The 13,327-nt window shown below is 48.3% G+C and overlaps 1 protein-coding gene across 9 annotated transcripts in view; it reads right to left on the bottom strand.

Moving 5' to 3' along the window:
- The window catches only part of EPHA5 (EPH receptor A5), a 253,611-nt gene that overhangs the window by 46,719 nt on the left and 193,565 nt on the right, over positions 1 to 13,327 (bottom strand). For 6 of the 9 annotated variants that reach the window (XM_014943100.1, XM_014943103.1, XM_014943099.1 and 3 more), the window contains one exon: positions 1,072 to 1,137. The exons of the other annotated variants lie outside the window; for them this stretch is intronic. In XM_014943100.1, the coding sequence (XP_014798586.1) occupies positions 1,072 to 1,137 (66 nt within the window). The remainder of the gene's footprint in view (positions 1 to 1,071; positions 1,138 to 13,327) is intronic. 9 annotated transcript variants of the gene reach the window in all.

Here is a 13,327-nt window from a genome sequence, read left to right as displayed (position 1 = left end):
CCCATTGCTCGCTCATGGGCATCCTGGTGTCCACCAGGACTCCCAGGTCTTTCTCCTCAGAGGTACTCAGTTGAACAACGCCCATGGAATGTCTCAGCACTCCTATGGCCTCAGGCAGCTATCTGATGGGGATGGTGATCTCATGAGTCTCCTAATAGGCTTAGGAAGATCTCAGCCTGCACAGAACTGCCAATTCAGCAATCTGAAAGACGTTCCCTTCGTGGACTCCCAGGTCTTTCTCCTCAGAGGTACTCAGTTGAACAACGCCCATGGAATGTCTCAGCACTCCTATGGCCTCAGGCAGCTATCTGATGGGGATGGTGATCTCATGAGTCTCCTAGGAGGCTTAGGAAGATCTCTGCACAGATCACAGCCAATTCAGCAATCTGAAACACATTCCCTTCGTAGGGAAGCAGCTCAACTTGCATCCAGTCAAACCACCGGAAATTCAAATCACCCTCCCTTTGATTAGTCAAGGCAAAGAGGTCAGAAACTGGTGAGGCAGCCCAGGTGGTGGCAGACCAGGGGAAGCATGCAGCACGGACACGCAGGTCTCGATGCCCCCAGAGATATGTCCAACGCCGCTGGAACATATCGTCGGCAAACGGCACCGCGTCGTTGCCCTGTACGTCACGCGTTGACACGTGTGTCAATGTCACACAGGCTGACATGCAGGTGACATGCCACTTCAATACCTTGCCACTCCTGCCTGCTCCTCACCACCCTTCTGGGGGACAAATTGCCACCCCCAGCCCCACCTTGGGTGACAAGAAGTAGGGGATGATGAAGCGTCCAGCACACATGATGTTTTATTATGGCTGGGGCGGCGTTTGGACCGATCACAGCATCTTTTATTTTTCCCCCTGGGACCCCTGCTCTTCCTGGAGAACCCACTCAGCCTCGGGTCACACTATGTCCAGTTTTTGGGATAGACAAGCTGGGTTGCAGGGGTCAGATGAGGAAGCGATTTCCAGGCCGGTACAAGAAAGGGAGGGGAGAGGCAGACTGTGCACAGAAAACATGGAAGGAGGACACGAAATAGAGGAGCCAGCATGGGTGGGGAACACTGACCATGTGAGGCTCGGATAGGCAACAGCACGCAGAGAAGAAGCCCACCCACAGCCATGATCGCAGCAACTGAAAAGCAAACAAAAAAGGCCCAGGATAAGGAATAATCCCACCGCCCTGGCAAGGTGCAAATACATTCACAACATTTTTTATATGCACTTCTTCCTCGTTATTGCGATTATTATTCGGACCTTAACACCGAGGGCTGCAAGACCCTCATGGCACGTGCTATGAAATTGGGGAATTTCAGCTGGGGAAAAACACCCTGGGGAGAGCGTAGAGATCCTGGTCCTGCAAAGCAATTAACCATGTGCTTCCCATACTTGAGGACCACCTTTTAGGATTAATGGGGCCACCCATGTGCTTAAACTTAAGCACCTGCCTTGGAGCAGGGAAAGTGACTTTTTCCACAAGTGTGCGTGCAGCACAGTTACAACTTCCTTGGAAAAAAAAAAGAAAACCAACCCAACCCAACCCAAAAAGCACTGGATGAACGCGAGTCCTGCTTTTCCTGACCCTGGGGCACGTACTCAACTCACACAGCCCCTCCTGGGTCTCCCTGAAAACCATTCTTGAAAACAAACTGCGTCCATCAGATTTTTATAAAGTATAACTCACAACGCCTTGAGCACGTTAAAGAAGCCTATTTAGCCAAAATTAACATTCTTAAATTACGATGCAAAATAACTTCAGGCATGCAATGATTTAAGGAATTATATACTGGATTATGTGCTTACTTCAATTAGAACTGGTGAAGAATGTCTCTCTAAGCCCCCTTTGCATCAGCAAAACAACTTGCTAACACTTTCTAAAGAGTGATGCCAATATTATTTTACTATAACTGACAATATTTTGTATTTTCAATATTTTGTATTTTCATAATGCCCCAGGTTGTACAGCCACACCAATATGGAAGCAGCTCAGCCTCCACTAAACCTCTCCATTGATCCCAGTTAACACCGGAGGTCCAGAACCCAAAAGCAAACAAAGGGAACCCAAGCATTATATATTTTGAGTCAAATTTGCCATTTTCCGGGTTTAACCTCACAAGATTTGAGTGCAGGGAACTGGTACATCCCCAGAAGATCACTTAGCTTACATTTTAGCCAGGAGGCCCTCTTCCCCCAGGCATTTTCTAACAGTCGTTGCCACCAGACCTTCCCACCACCCATCAGCAAGCAAAGTCAAGGCTTTTGAAACCACCCCAAAAAGCCATCAGGCATTTTCTAACAGTCGTTGCCACCAGATCTTCCCACACCCATCAGCAAGCAAAGTCAAGGCTTTCGAAACCACCCCAAAAAGCCACCTCACAAGATTTGAGTGCAGGGAACTGGTACATCCCCAGAAGATCACTTAGCTTACATTTTAGCCAGGAGGCCCTCTTCCCCCAGGCATTTTCTAACAGTCGTTGCCACCAGACCTTCCCACCACCCATCAGCAAGCAAAGTCAAGGCTTTTGAAACCACCCCAAAAAGCCACCACTTCCCTCAAATGAAAATAGTTTGTTGTTTGTTGGAGTCAACATCCTCCGAGGTGCCACATTAGGGGAAAGCTAAAGCTCTTGGAAACAAACTCAAACTGGATTAGCAGACAACAAAAACCACTCTCCAGTCTCAGGAGGGCTTGGAGCTTAGAGGAAATGAATGGACAACTTGGCCTGAAGAGTCAGGATGGAGGAAAATTTCTTGATTTGACAAATAAACTTCATAATATAAAAATCCCCAGGCAAATTAAACTGGAGGTTAAGCTCCAGCAAACCTGCTGGGCCCCCGTGGCCATGGCCTTTGGGTGCTGATGGTTTCCAGGAGGGGCAGGGTTTCCCCTCCCCTGGCTTCACACGGGGCTTTTGAGGTCTAGAAACAGAGGAGCTGAAAGCAAACCCTTTCCAGACAAGATCTAATGATGTGGCAAGAGAAGAGATTGCCACTCAATGAAATATGCCCTGGCCTCTCTGGGGGTTCCAGAAAGATGACCTGTATCAGGGAGCAGTCAGAGTCAAACCAAGCACTGTCCACATCAAAATTATCTGCAAAATCTCCTCCAGCCTCACTGAATCAACCAGCAGGCTGTGGGGAGAGCTTGTGGGGGCTGCCCCTGACTTCAGCGGGTGGTCAGGAGCCCCTCCAGTCTGCTGCAGGTCAACAGATGCCACCTCAACCCAACGGTGAAGGATATTGAAGAAACACCTGCAGTGTTAAAGCTCCTTTGCTGGGAAATAAGGAGGTGCCGAGGCAGCAGTGTCTCCGAAAAGTCAAGCTGGCTTGAAACAAGGTGTGACTTCTGCTTTGAGCCCTGGCTAGAAGGAAAAGGGCTGCAGATGGGCAGAGACAACGCAGAGGAACCTGGAGCTGCAGTGGCATCTCTTGGACCTCCATGGCCTGCTGGCACTGTCCCCCTTCTTGGCTAGATCAATTCTACCACTTTCAAGTTATCTCAGGCACACAAAGCTGACGCTCCTCCAGTTCTAGCAAAGGTGACCCCCACAATGCCTACGTGGTTTGCAAACTCAACTTGGCCAGAGAGCCAAAACTTTAATAAACCTGTGCTAAGGAGGGCTTATCAACACCCTTGGCATCGTTTCAAAGCCTGGACTGCATGCTTTTGTTAATGAAATGTATATATATGTGATGGGCCCCAACAACTGTGCCTGCAATCAACGTAATTAATTCACCACATGTCTGCAGATGATCTGGAGAGCATTTTGGAATTAAGCTCCATTTCTAGTGGCTAGATAAATCTCAGAGAGGCTCTGCCGTATATAGCTGCGGCTTTTAAGAGTTGTAAGATGAAGACTTGGGAGTCATGATAAATGAAAGCCTCATTTGTTGCTTTTAATAAGCTGCTCTAATGGGATGTTCTTCGGAGGCTTGCAATTAAGAGACTGAAATACTTGAGGGTGCCTGGGAAAGATTTTTCTAATCCTTCATGCAGCCTTGAGTGATGGCAATGATTGCTTCCTGCATCTCCAGGTCAGGAGGCCAGCACTACAGCTAGCACCTCGTGAGTCAACGTGGTGCTTCAAACATCAGAGGAGCTGCACTGCACACCTTGAGCTGCTTGGAAGGACTAGGCCCAGAACTATATGAATGTTTTAAGGAGTCGCCTCCTCTTCCTGCTGAGCTATATCTAGCTCACACGTCAACCAAGGGAGGTTCAGGTTGGATATTAGGAAAAATTTTGACACGGAAAGGCTTATCAAGCCTTGGAATGGGCTGCCCAGGGAAGGGGTTGAGGCACCATCCCTGGAGGTGTTCAAAAGAAGGGCTGACATAGTGCTCAGAGACATGGTTTAGTGATGGGGCTTTTTTGTCAGAGTTAGGTTGATGGTTGGACTAGATGATCTTGAAGGTCCCTTCCAACCTAGACCATTCTATGATTCTCTGCACTGTTGGGAGAACAGCTGAGAATGCAGAAGCCCAAGCAGACAACAGCCGTGCAACCACTATGGGGAAGGAGAGCAACACTTCCAGGGAAAGGAACTTGGAAAGACCTCTGGCATCATCCTTTGCTATGTCTAAGCCCTAAAGTACTAAGAAAGCCTAAGAAAGGCAGCCTTTTTTCTAGGTAAAAGGCCAAGTGCTGCAAAACACCATGCCCCCAGGAGAGGTCATGCTTCCTATTTCTAGCATCCAAAGGAAGGCATCCACATATTCAGATGCGCAGAGGGACAACAATCTGACTTTCTTCTTCCTCCACCCACCCCACAGTCAAGAGAAGACACTGTAGAATCATAGAATCATTCAGGTTGGAAGAGACCCTTGGGATCATCGAGTCCAACCATCTACCCTACTCTACAAAGTCCTCCCCTACACCATGTCCCTCAGCACTGCATCTAAACGGCCCTTAAACACAGCCAGGGATGGTGACTCCACCCCCTCCCTGGGCAGCCTGTTCCAATGCCCGACCACTCTTTCAGTGAAAAATTCTTTCCTAATGTTTAGTCTAAACCTACCCTGTTGGAGTTCCCCTCCCCTGGCTTCACACGGGGCTTTTGAGGTCTAGAAACAGAGGAGCTGAAAGCAAACCCTTTCCAGACAAGATCTAATGATGTGGCAAGAGAAGAGATTGCCACTCAATGAAATATGCCCTGGCCTCTCTGGGGGTTCCAGAAAGATGACCTGTATCAGGGAGCAGTCAGAGTCAAACCAAGCACTGTCCACATCAAAATTATCTGCAAAATCTCCTCCAGCCTCACTGAATCAACCAGCAGGCTGTGGGGAGAGCTTGTGGGGGCTGCCCCTGACTTCAGCGGGTGGTCAGGAGCCCCTCCAGTCTGCTGCAGGTCAACAGATGCCACCTCAACCCAACAGTGAAGGATATTGAAGAAACACCTGCAGTGTTAAAGCTCCTTTGCTGGGAAATAAGGAGGTGCCGAGGCAGCAGTGTCTCCGAAAAGTCAAGCTGGCTTGAAACAAGGTGTGACTTCTGCTTTGAGCCCTGGCTTCAAGGAAAAGGGCTGCAGATGGGCAGAGACAACGCAGAGGAACCTGGAGCTGCAGTGGCATCTCTTGGACCTCCATGGCCTGCTGGCACTGTCCCCCTTCTTGGCTAGATCAATTCTACCACTTTCAAGTTATCTCAGGCACACAAAGCTGACGCTCCTCCAGTTCTAGCAAAGGTGACCCCCACAATGCCTACGTGGTTTGCAAACTCAACTTGGCCAGAGAGCCAAAACTTTAATAAACCTGTGCTAAGGAGGGCTTATCAACACCCTTGGCATCGTTTCAAAGCCTGGACTGCATGCTTTTGTTAATGAAATGTATATATATGTGATGGGCCCCAACAACTGTGCCTGCAATCAACGTAATTAATTCACCACATGTCTGCAGATGATCTGGAGAGCATTTTGGAATTAAGCTCCATTTCTAGTGGCTAGATAAATCTCAGAGAGGCTCTGCCGTATATAGCTGCGGCTTTTAAGAGTTGTAAGATGAAGACTTGGGAGTCATGATAAATGAAAGCCTCATTTGTTGCTTTTAATAAGCTGCTCTAATGGGATGTTCTTCGGAGGCTTGCAATTAAGAGACTGAAATACTTGAGGGTGCCTGGGAAAGATTTTTCTAATCCTTCATGCAGCCTTGAGTGATGGCAATGATTGCTTCCTGCATCTCCAGGTCAGGAGGCCAGCACTACAGCTAGCACCTCGTGAGTCAACGTGGTGCTTCAAACATCAGAGGAGCTGCACTGCACACCTTGAGCTGCTTGGAAGGACTAGGCCCAGAACTATATGAATGTTTTAAGGAGTCACCTCCTCTTCCTGCTGAGCTATATCTAGTTCACAAGTCATTAGGAAAAATTTTGACACGGAAAGGCTTATCAAGCCTTGGAATGGGCTGCCCAGGGAAGGGGTTGAGGCACCATCCCTGGAGGTGTTCAAAAGAAGGGCTGACATAGTGCTCAGAGACATGGTTTAGTGATGGGGCTTTTTTGTCAGAGTTAGGTTGATGGTTGGACTAGATGATCTTGAAGGTCCCTTCCAACCTAGACCATTCTATGATTCTCTGCACTGTTGGGAGAACAGCTGAGAATGCAGAAGCCCAAGCAGACAACAGCCGTGCAACCACTATGGGGAAGGAGAGCAACACTTCCAGGGAAAGGAACTTGGAAAGACCTCTGGCATCATCCTTTGCTATGTCTAAGCCCTAAAGTACTAAGAAAGCCTAAGAAAGGCAGCCTTTTTTCTAGGTAAAAGGCCAAGTGCTGCAAAACACCATGCCCCCAGGAGAGGTCATGCTTCCTATTTCTAGCATCCAAAGGAAGGCATCCACATATTCAGATGCGCAGAGGGACAACAATCTGACTTTCTTCTTCCTCCACCCACCCCACAGTCAAGAGAAGACACTGTAGAATCATAGAATCATTCAGGTTGGAAGAGACCCTTGGGATCATCGAGTCCAACCATCTACCCTACTCTACAAAGTCCTCCCCTACACCATGTCCCTCAGCACTGCATCTAAACGGCCCTTAAACACAGCCAGGGATGGTGACTCCACCCCCTCCCTGGGCAGCCTGTTCCAATGCCCGACCACTCTTTCAGTGAAAAATTCTTTCCTAATGTTTAGTCTAAACCTACCCTGTTGGAGCTTGAAGCCATTCCCTCTTGTTCTGTCACTAATTACCTGTAACACCTCACTTGAAAGCACTGTGTACCCATGAGCTTTCCCCAGTGCTCAGCAGGAGCCTGGAGCTGCTCCCACTGAAGTCGAGCTCCACTTTCAGCTTGAAGGGCAACCCAGCTCCCTTCTCGAAGTGGAAACGGGAGTTGCACAGTGCCATCAAATGCATCACCTGAATGAAGGTGGGAAGCTCGTGGCACTGCCCCACATTTCCCCTGCTCAGACAAAGCCTTCACCAGCTGCTCATCTGCTCATGATGGTCCTCCCTGGCTCTGCCAGAATAACTCAGAAATGATGCTTTCCAGGGCAACGCCTCGTGGGCTTGGAGCTTAATTACAGATTCGGTCAACTCTCACCTCTTGTCTGGGCCAAAGTCATCTGAAGACAGATTAGCCTCGGTCCCTAAACCCTCCTTGAAACTGCAGCAGCTCAAGACTCGCCTGCAGAGCTCCGTCTGTGAGCACAGAAGTATGAAAGTGCTTAGAATAAAATAGAAAAAAGGCGTCGGAGCAGCCAAATGTCCCAAGCTGATCTAGGCAGGATGCTAGGGATTGGGGACTCCAGGCAGCAGATCTCCTCACCAGCCCTGGGAAGGCATCACCCTCTGCAGAAGGGTGCACTGGAGCACTTTGCTTTTCCTCTCTGGGATAAATGTACCATCAGAGAGGAAAGAGGCTGTTAACGTGACGGAGGCAGCAAGAACCTTGACCTGAAGAGAAGCAGGACCATACCCTGCCCGCTCTTGGTGGATGGGAATTGTGACTTGGCAGAGCAATGACTTCTCCAACAAACCCCTTCCTCTCGTCCTCTTGATCGCAGGGAATATTTGGCAGCAGGCAGCATCATAAAGTGACTATAAATCAGGGCAGACAACGTCCTGTAGGAAGAAGGAAGAGCAGGCAAGAATGTAGAGATAAAAAAAATCCTTTAAAAAGTCACAGCTAACAAAAGTTGTGACTCACGGTGGAAAAATTTTCTCTATGAACAACATTGTCTGCAAACTGTCTCCCGTTTCCTATGGAAATATCAAAAAAGTGAACTATTTTAAGCCCTGACACATTTTGGAAAATAGGATTGACGGAGGCAGCAAGAACCTTGACCTGAAGAGAAGCAGGACCATACCCTGCCCGCTCTTGGTGGATGGGAATTGTGACTTGGCAGAGCAATGACTTCTCCAACAAACCCCTTCCTCTCGTCAACTGGATCGCAGGGAATATTTGGCAGCATCATAAAGTGACTATAAATCAGGGCAGACAACGTCCTGTAGGAAGAAGGAAGAGCAGGCAAGAATGTAGAGATAAAAAAAATCCTTTAAAAAGTCACAGCTAACAAAAGTTGTGACTCACGGTGGAAAAATTTTCTCTATGAACAACATTGTCTGCAAACTGTCTCCCGTTTCCTATGGAAATATCAAAAAAGTGAACTATTTTAAGCCCTAACACATTTTGGAAAATAGAATGGGGGAGGGGGGGCAGGTTGTGGAAAAATTCATCCATTTTGACCTTCCACATCACGGAAGGCTGCAAACACTGGCTCAGGACCCAGGATATACACCACAATCCTTTCAGCCTCTCTACTCCCTGAAAGTCACTTTTTAACAAGATGCACATATTTGTGTCCAGAAAGTAGCTCTCTGCCACCGCGGGGGCTGATATTTAAAAGTCTAAATCAGCTAAGGTCAAGGATGGATACTCTGGTGCAGAAGCCTCTAATTGCCAATACCCAGGTGGCAAGATTTGTCTTTGCTTTGTCTTTGGAAGGCTAGTTCCCTGCCAGAAAGAGACTTTCTATATAGGTATGACACAGGGCAAAGGGGCAGGGTTTTTTGTTGCTTCCAATCTATTTATTTTTTTTTTTTGAAATAAGTTCTATAAAAAGCTCCCTCCGGTTCTTTGGAAGATCACTTGAGATGGAAAGGTCATCCATAATGGGTAGCTAGCTATTAAATGCAGATACACAGGACACTTCTTGGTTATTTGGAGCAGCTTTTGCAAACATGCACAGCATGGACCTAATAGCACCCCCATTATACTCTGTGAAAGCCCATGGCTTTGCTCAGCTCTACAGAGCCCAAATGCCCAGGGGACCAGAGGGACAGAAGTCTCTTAACACACAACCTAAGACCCCATCAGTGTTGCAAACAGGGCTTGGTTTGACAGGGAAAAGAGGGAGGACTGCTCTGGAGCAGCGGGTGTCCTTTCCAGGCTGATGCAAACTTGGCTTCCACCTCAGTTTGTAGGAAAAAAGGGGCTAATCCCACCACGACGATGACCGTGGAGCCTCATTGCTCCTCGCACGATGGAGCACGAAGATCTTTGTGATTGGCACCATCCAACACAGACTGTAAAATGAAAGTCTGCAAGGATTTTTGGCTTAATATATTTACTTCAACCAGCAACAACGATGCCAAGAGGCATCTAATTCTAGGAAAGCAAAATTTACATTTACTTCAACCAGCAACAACGATGCCAAGTGGCATCTAATTCACGTACTGCCAGGAAAGCAACATTTATAGCCTTGCTCCACCTGTAAAATGCACTTCACTTCCGAGATGAGCACATAATCCTAACACAACAAAGACAATAACAACCCCATGTTCTTTAATTCAATGCTTGTAGCCGGTTTAATAATAGATTTTCAATCCACTTCTCTTTTTTTTTTTTTTGATGAGACAACTACGGTCTGATTTAGTGAATCTCTTTGATTTGTAATCCTGATAGTTATATTATTAATACGTCCTTGATGCCAAGAGCAGGATAACTTAAAAAAAAAAAAAAAAAAGTGATCAGCTATTTCACTCGGCATTTACGACCTTGGTCAGAGGACCCATTATTTAGAGGAAGAGTTTTCTGGAGCATCTACAAGTCAATCAGCTCGGAAACGCAGCTTAATTGTTTAGGGGCAAAGCACGTTCAGTTTCAAATTCCCAAATTCCTCCAGCTTCAGACACAAAGCACATTTCCACAGATGGACGCTGGCATGTGGAAATGCCACCCTGCCTGCTGCTCATCTGACCTTTGGTTTAGGGCCAGCTGCCAACTCGAAATGCCAAGCTGTTACTTACATCCCTCCAAAAGACACGAGAAAACCACAGAGATACTTGAAAGCGAGAAAAAAAAACAACAAAAAAACAAAACAAAACAAAGGGGAAGAGGTGTGGAAACTTCTGCCTCCGGGGACCTGGCAGAAAATAAAAAGCCCAGCAAAATCCTGAGTCCTACAGCTGGGAAACTACTTTCTGAGCTGCTGAGAGCAGGAGGATGTCCCCATCTCACTGCAGGGCTGAGCTCAAACCCCAGCTCGCTTCAGCCTGGCACTTGGGGGGCAAAGAGATGCCATACAGCATCCTAGGGAGGAATATCCAAATTCTGAGGTGCCCAGGAACTCCTGGGGAGCAGCAGGAAGAGGAGCCTGTTTGCAGGAGCTCCCCAGGCTCCATCCTCAGTGCTGCAGAGCAAGAGGGTTTTTCTCCTGAGCTTTGCTGCAGGCTCTTCCACGTTAGTAAAAAGACAGAGGCTGGGCTTTGCACAGCTTGCTCGGGGTGGAAAGCAGTGGTGATTCCAGCTGGAGCAGCTCCTGGAGTTCAAAATGTCTGTTTTTCTAAAAGCAGGTACAGGAAAGAAGCAGGAAAGGAAACCTAAGTCCCCGAAACCAGGCACTGGAACAACGTAACCACTCCAAAGAGAGAGGAAAGTGTCTGCCAGAAACAGGTTAACGGCTTCAGAAAGGGATTATCCCATGGCTTGGAACACGTTTATCATCCCCACAGTGTCACAGCAGGAGAGTCACTCCACGGATCCTCTCGACATCATATCCAAGGCACAGCAGCGCGAGCGACACGTTTGTCTCTGCTTCTTCCAAACATGAACCAATTTTTTTTTGTTTTGCTTTCTCCAAGGCACAGCAGCGCGAGCGACACGTTTCAGCTTCTTCCAAACATGAGCCATTTTTTTTTGTGCTTTGCTTTGTTTAATTTCACATTTGCTGTCAGCTTTCTGGGATTCTGGGGTTTATTTTTCTGCTCTCAGGAGTCACGCAACGCACTAGATGGGCTTTAATATTCATAGGAACTCGAAGTGGCCAAGATGCTCTGTGGTTTTGAAGCTCATTTTCTAACGCTGGACCATCGTTGGCTCTGGAAGCTTTCTCCACCACCTCCAGCTGAGGGACTGGCGTCCTCCCAGTTTCAGGGAAGGGTTGAAAAGGTAAGAATGGACCAAGAGCTCAGCTCCATGTGCCTGCCCCATCCCATACGTCCAGTGTGGCACCATGGAGATGCTCCCAGGAACGTGCATCTGCCCTGGGGTCCACAGAGAGAGGTGTAAGCACAAGGTAGGAGATTAAGGCAGCAGGAGATGTGGCAATGAAACTCTAGCCAAAGGAGACAGGGGCTTTTATAAACATGCCAAGAGCTAAAGAGCCAAGAGGAAGCACATCCTGGAAAGCCCATCAGGGCAACGGACAGAAAGACAAGGAATTGCTGACAAACTGCTCAGGCTTTGCAGCCGCCTGCTCAGAACAGGGAGGGTAGGAGCAAAAAGGAGACCTGCAAGGGCATGTCCTCCCCAGAGGGAAAGCACATCCTGGAAAGCCCATCAGGGCAACAGACAGAAAGACAAGGAATGATAACTGCTGAGGCTTTGCAATCGCCTGCTCAGAACAGGGAGGGCAGCAGCAAAAAGGAGACCTGCAAGGGCACATCCTCCCCAAAGGGGGCAGCCGCCTGCTCAGAACAGGGAGGGTAGGAGCAAAAAGGAGACCTGCAAGGGCATGTCCTCCCCAGAGGGATCCCAAGCACCCACCAGCATCTCTGGGAAGAGCAAAAGCTGCTGGTTTCCCCCCAGCTGGGACTCCTTATGGCCACACAGGGCTCTATGTCCCTCCACCTGCAACGTATCCCCACAGACCACTCCTTGCAGAGGTGGCCAGGCTACACCCCATGGTAGCCAAGGTCCACCTCCCCCTGCTCTGCTCGAGAAGGGATTTGACTCAAAACCTCCAGCCTTTAAGGAGAGACTTGAATTCCTGCCTACAGTGTTCAGAGCCAAGTCTTTTTGGCTACAGCTCTCCTGCAGCCCCTGGTGTGAATGGCCCGTAGCCATTCACCCCCCATGGGTGAATGCTGCGTGCTTCTCCTGCAGACAGGAGCATTTACCTGCCCATTTTCAAGCCCAACAAGTCACTCAAAGCAGATGACAGGAGCTCGAATGGCTGAGCTGAAAGAGCCTGTCAGTCTCTGACCTTGAGTGGAGATGAGTCTGGCAGCACACTTACCTTTTAAGACAGGAAATAACTGTGTCCTTCCATGGATGCCTTATGCCTGGGGATGGATCTCGCTCAGCCTGGCTGGATTTCACCGTGCTGCCTTGGCAGAGTCATCTACCCTCCCTCCTCTGGGAAATAAGACCCTCAGCCAGTATGTTCAGGATCAGCAACAGTTCTTCTGCAAGTACTTTTTAACACTTACAATATCCTGTCATTCACAGCCACCTTGCCAGACCCCAGCTTAAGACAGAACTGTGTCACGAAAGCAACAGTGGGCTGAGGGTTTGATTAGAAGCATAAATCATAGAATCACAGAATCGTTCAGGTTGGAAGAGACCCTTGGGATCATCGAGTCCAACCATCAACCCTACTCTACAAAGTCCTCCCCACTGAAAACAAATTCAGCCTTGTCAATAGGTGCACCTCAAGTTGCTTTGCATGAAGGGCATTGCACCATTTGACTACTGCCATTAAAAAAAAATGTACTAATACACACGTACTACATGAAAAATAAAGTGCCTTGTGTGCTGGCTGGTGCACCAATTTAGTGCTCCAGTACTAATTGATCCTGATACCACCCAGATTTTCCACCGGTACCGCAATCCCTTGTTCCCCAATACGTCCCATCAGCTTCCACTGGAGCTGTCAAAGATGGTATAGCCCAGGCTTTCATCACTTGCCTATGTTTAAGCACATGAGAAGTCAATGGGGTCACTTGATGGTCTGAAGTTGAGTGTCTCCCCCCATGGTGGAGACTCCCTCTCTGTATCATCATTTACCAGCCCGTGGGGAGCACATTAGTGTCCTACACCTGAAAAATGGAATTCAGACCTGACCAAAACTTGGGGGGGCGGTTGGCTGGGTTTCTCCTCTTTCTC

Source organism: Calidris pugnax, unplaced genomic scaffold, assembly GCF_001431845.1.
Source record: "Calidris pugnax isolate Ruff unplaced genomic scaffold, ASM143184v1 scaffold16, whole genome shotgun sequence".
In the NCBI taxonomy this organism is placed as follows: Eukaryota; Metazoa; Chordata; class Aves; order Charadriiformes; family Scolopacidae; genus Calidris; species Calidris pugnax.
Note: the sequence above shows the minus strand (reverse complement) of the source record. Positions and strands in the feature narration are given on the sequence as shown.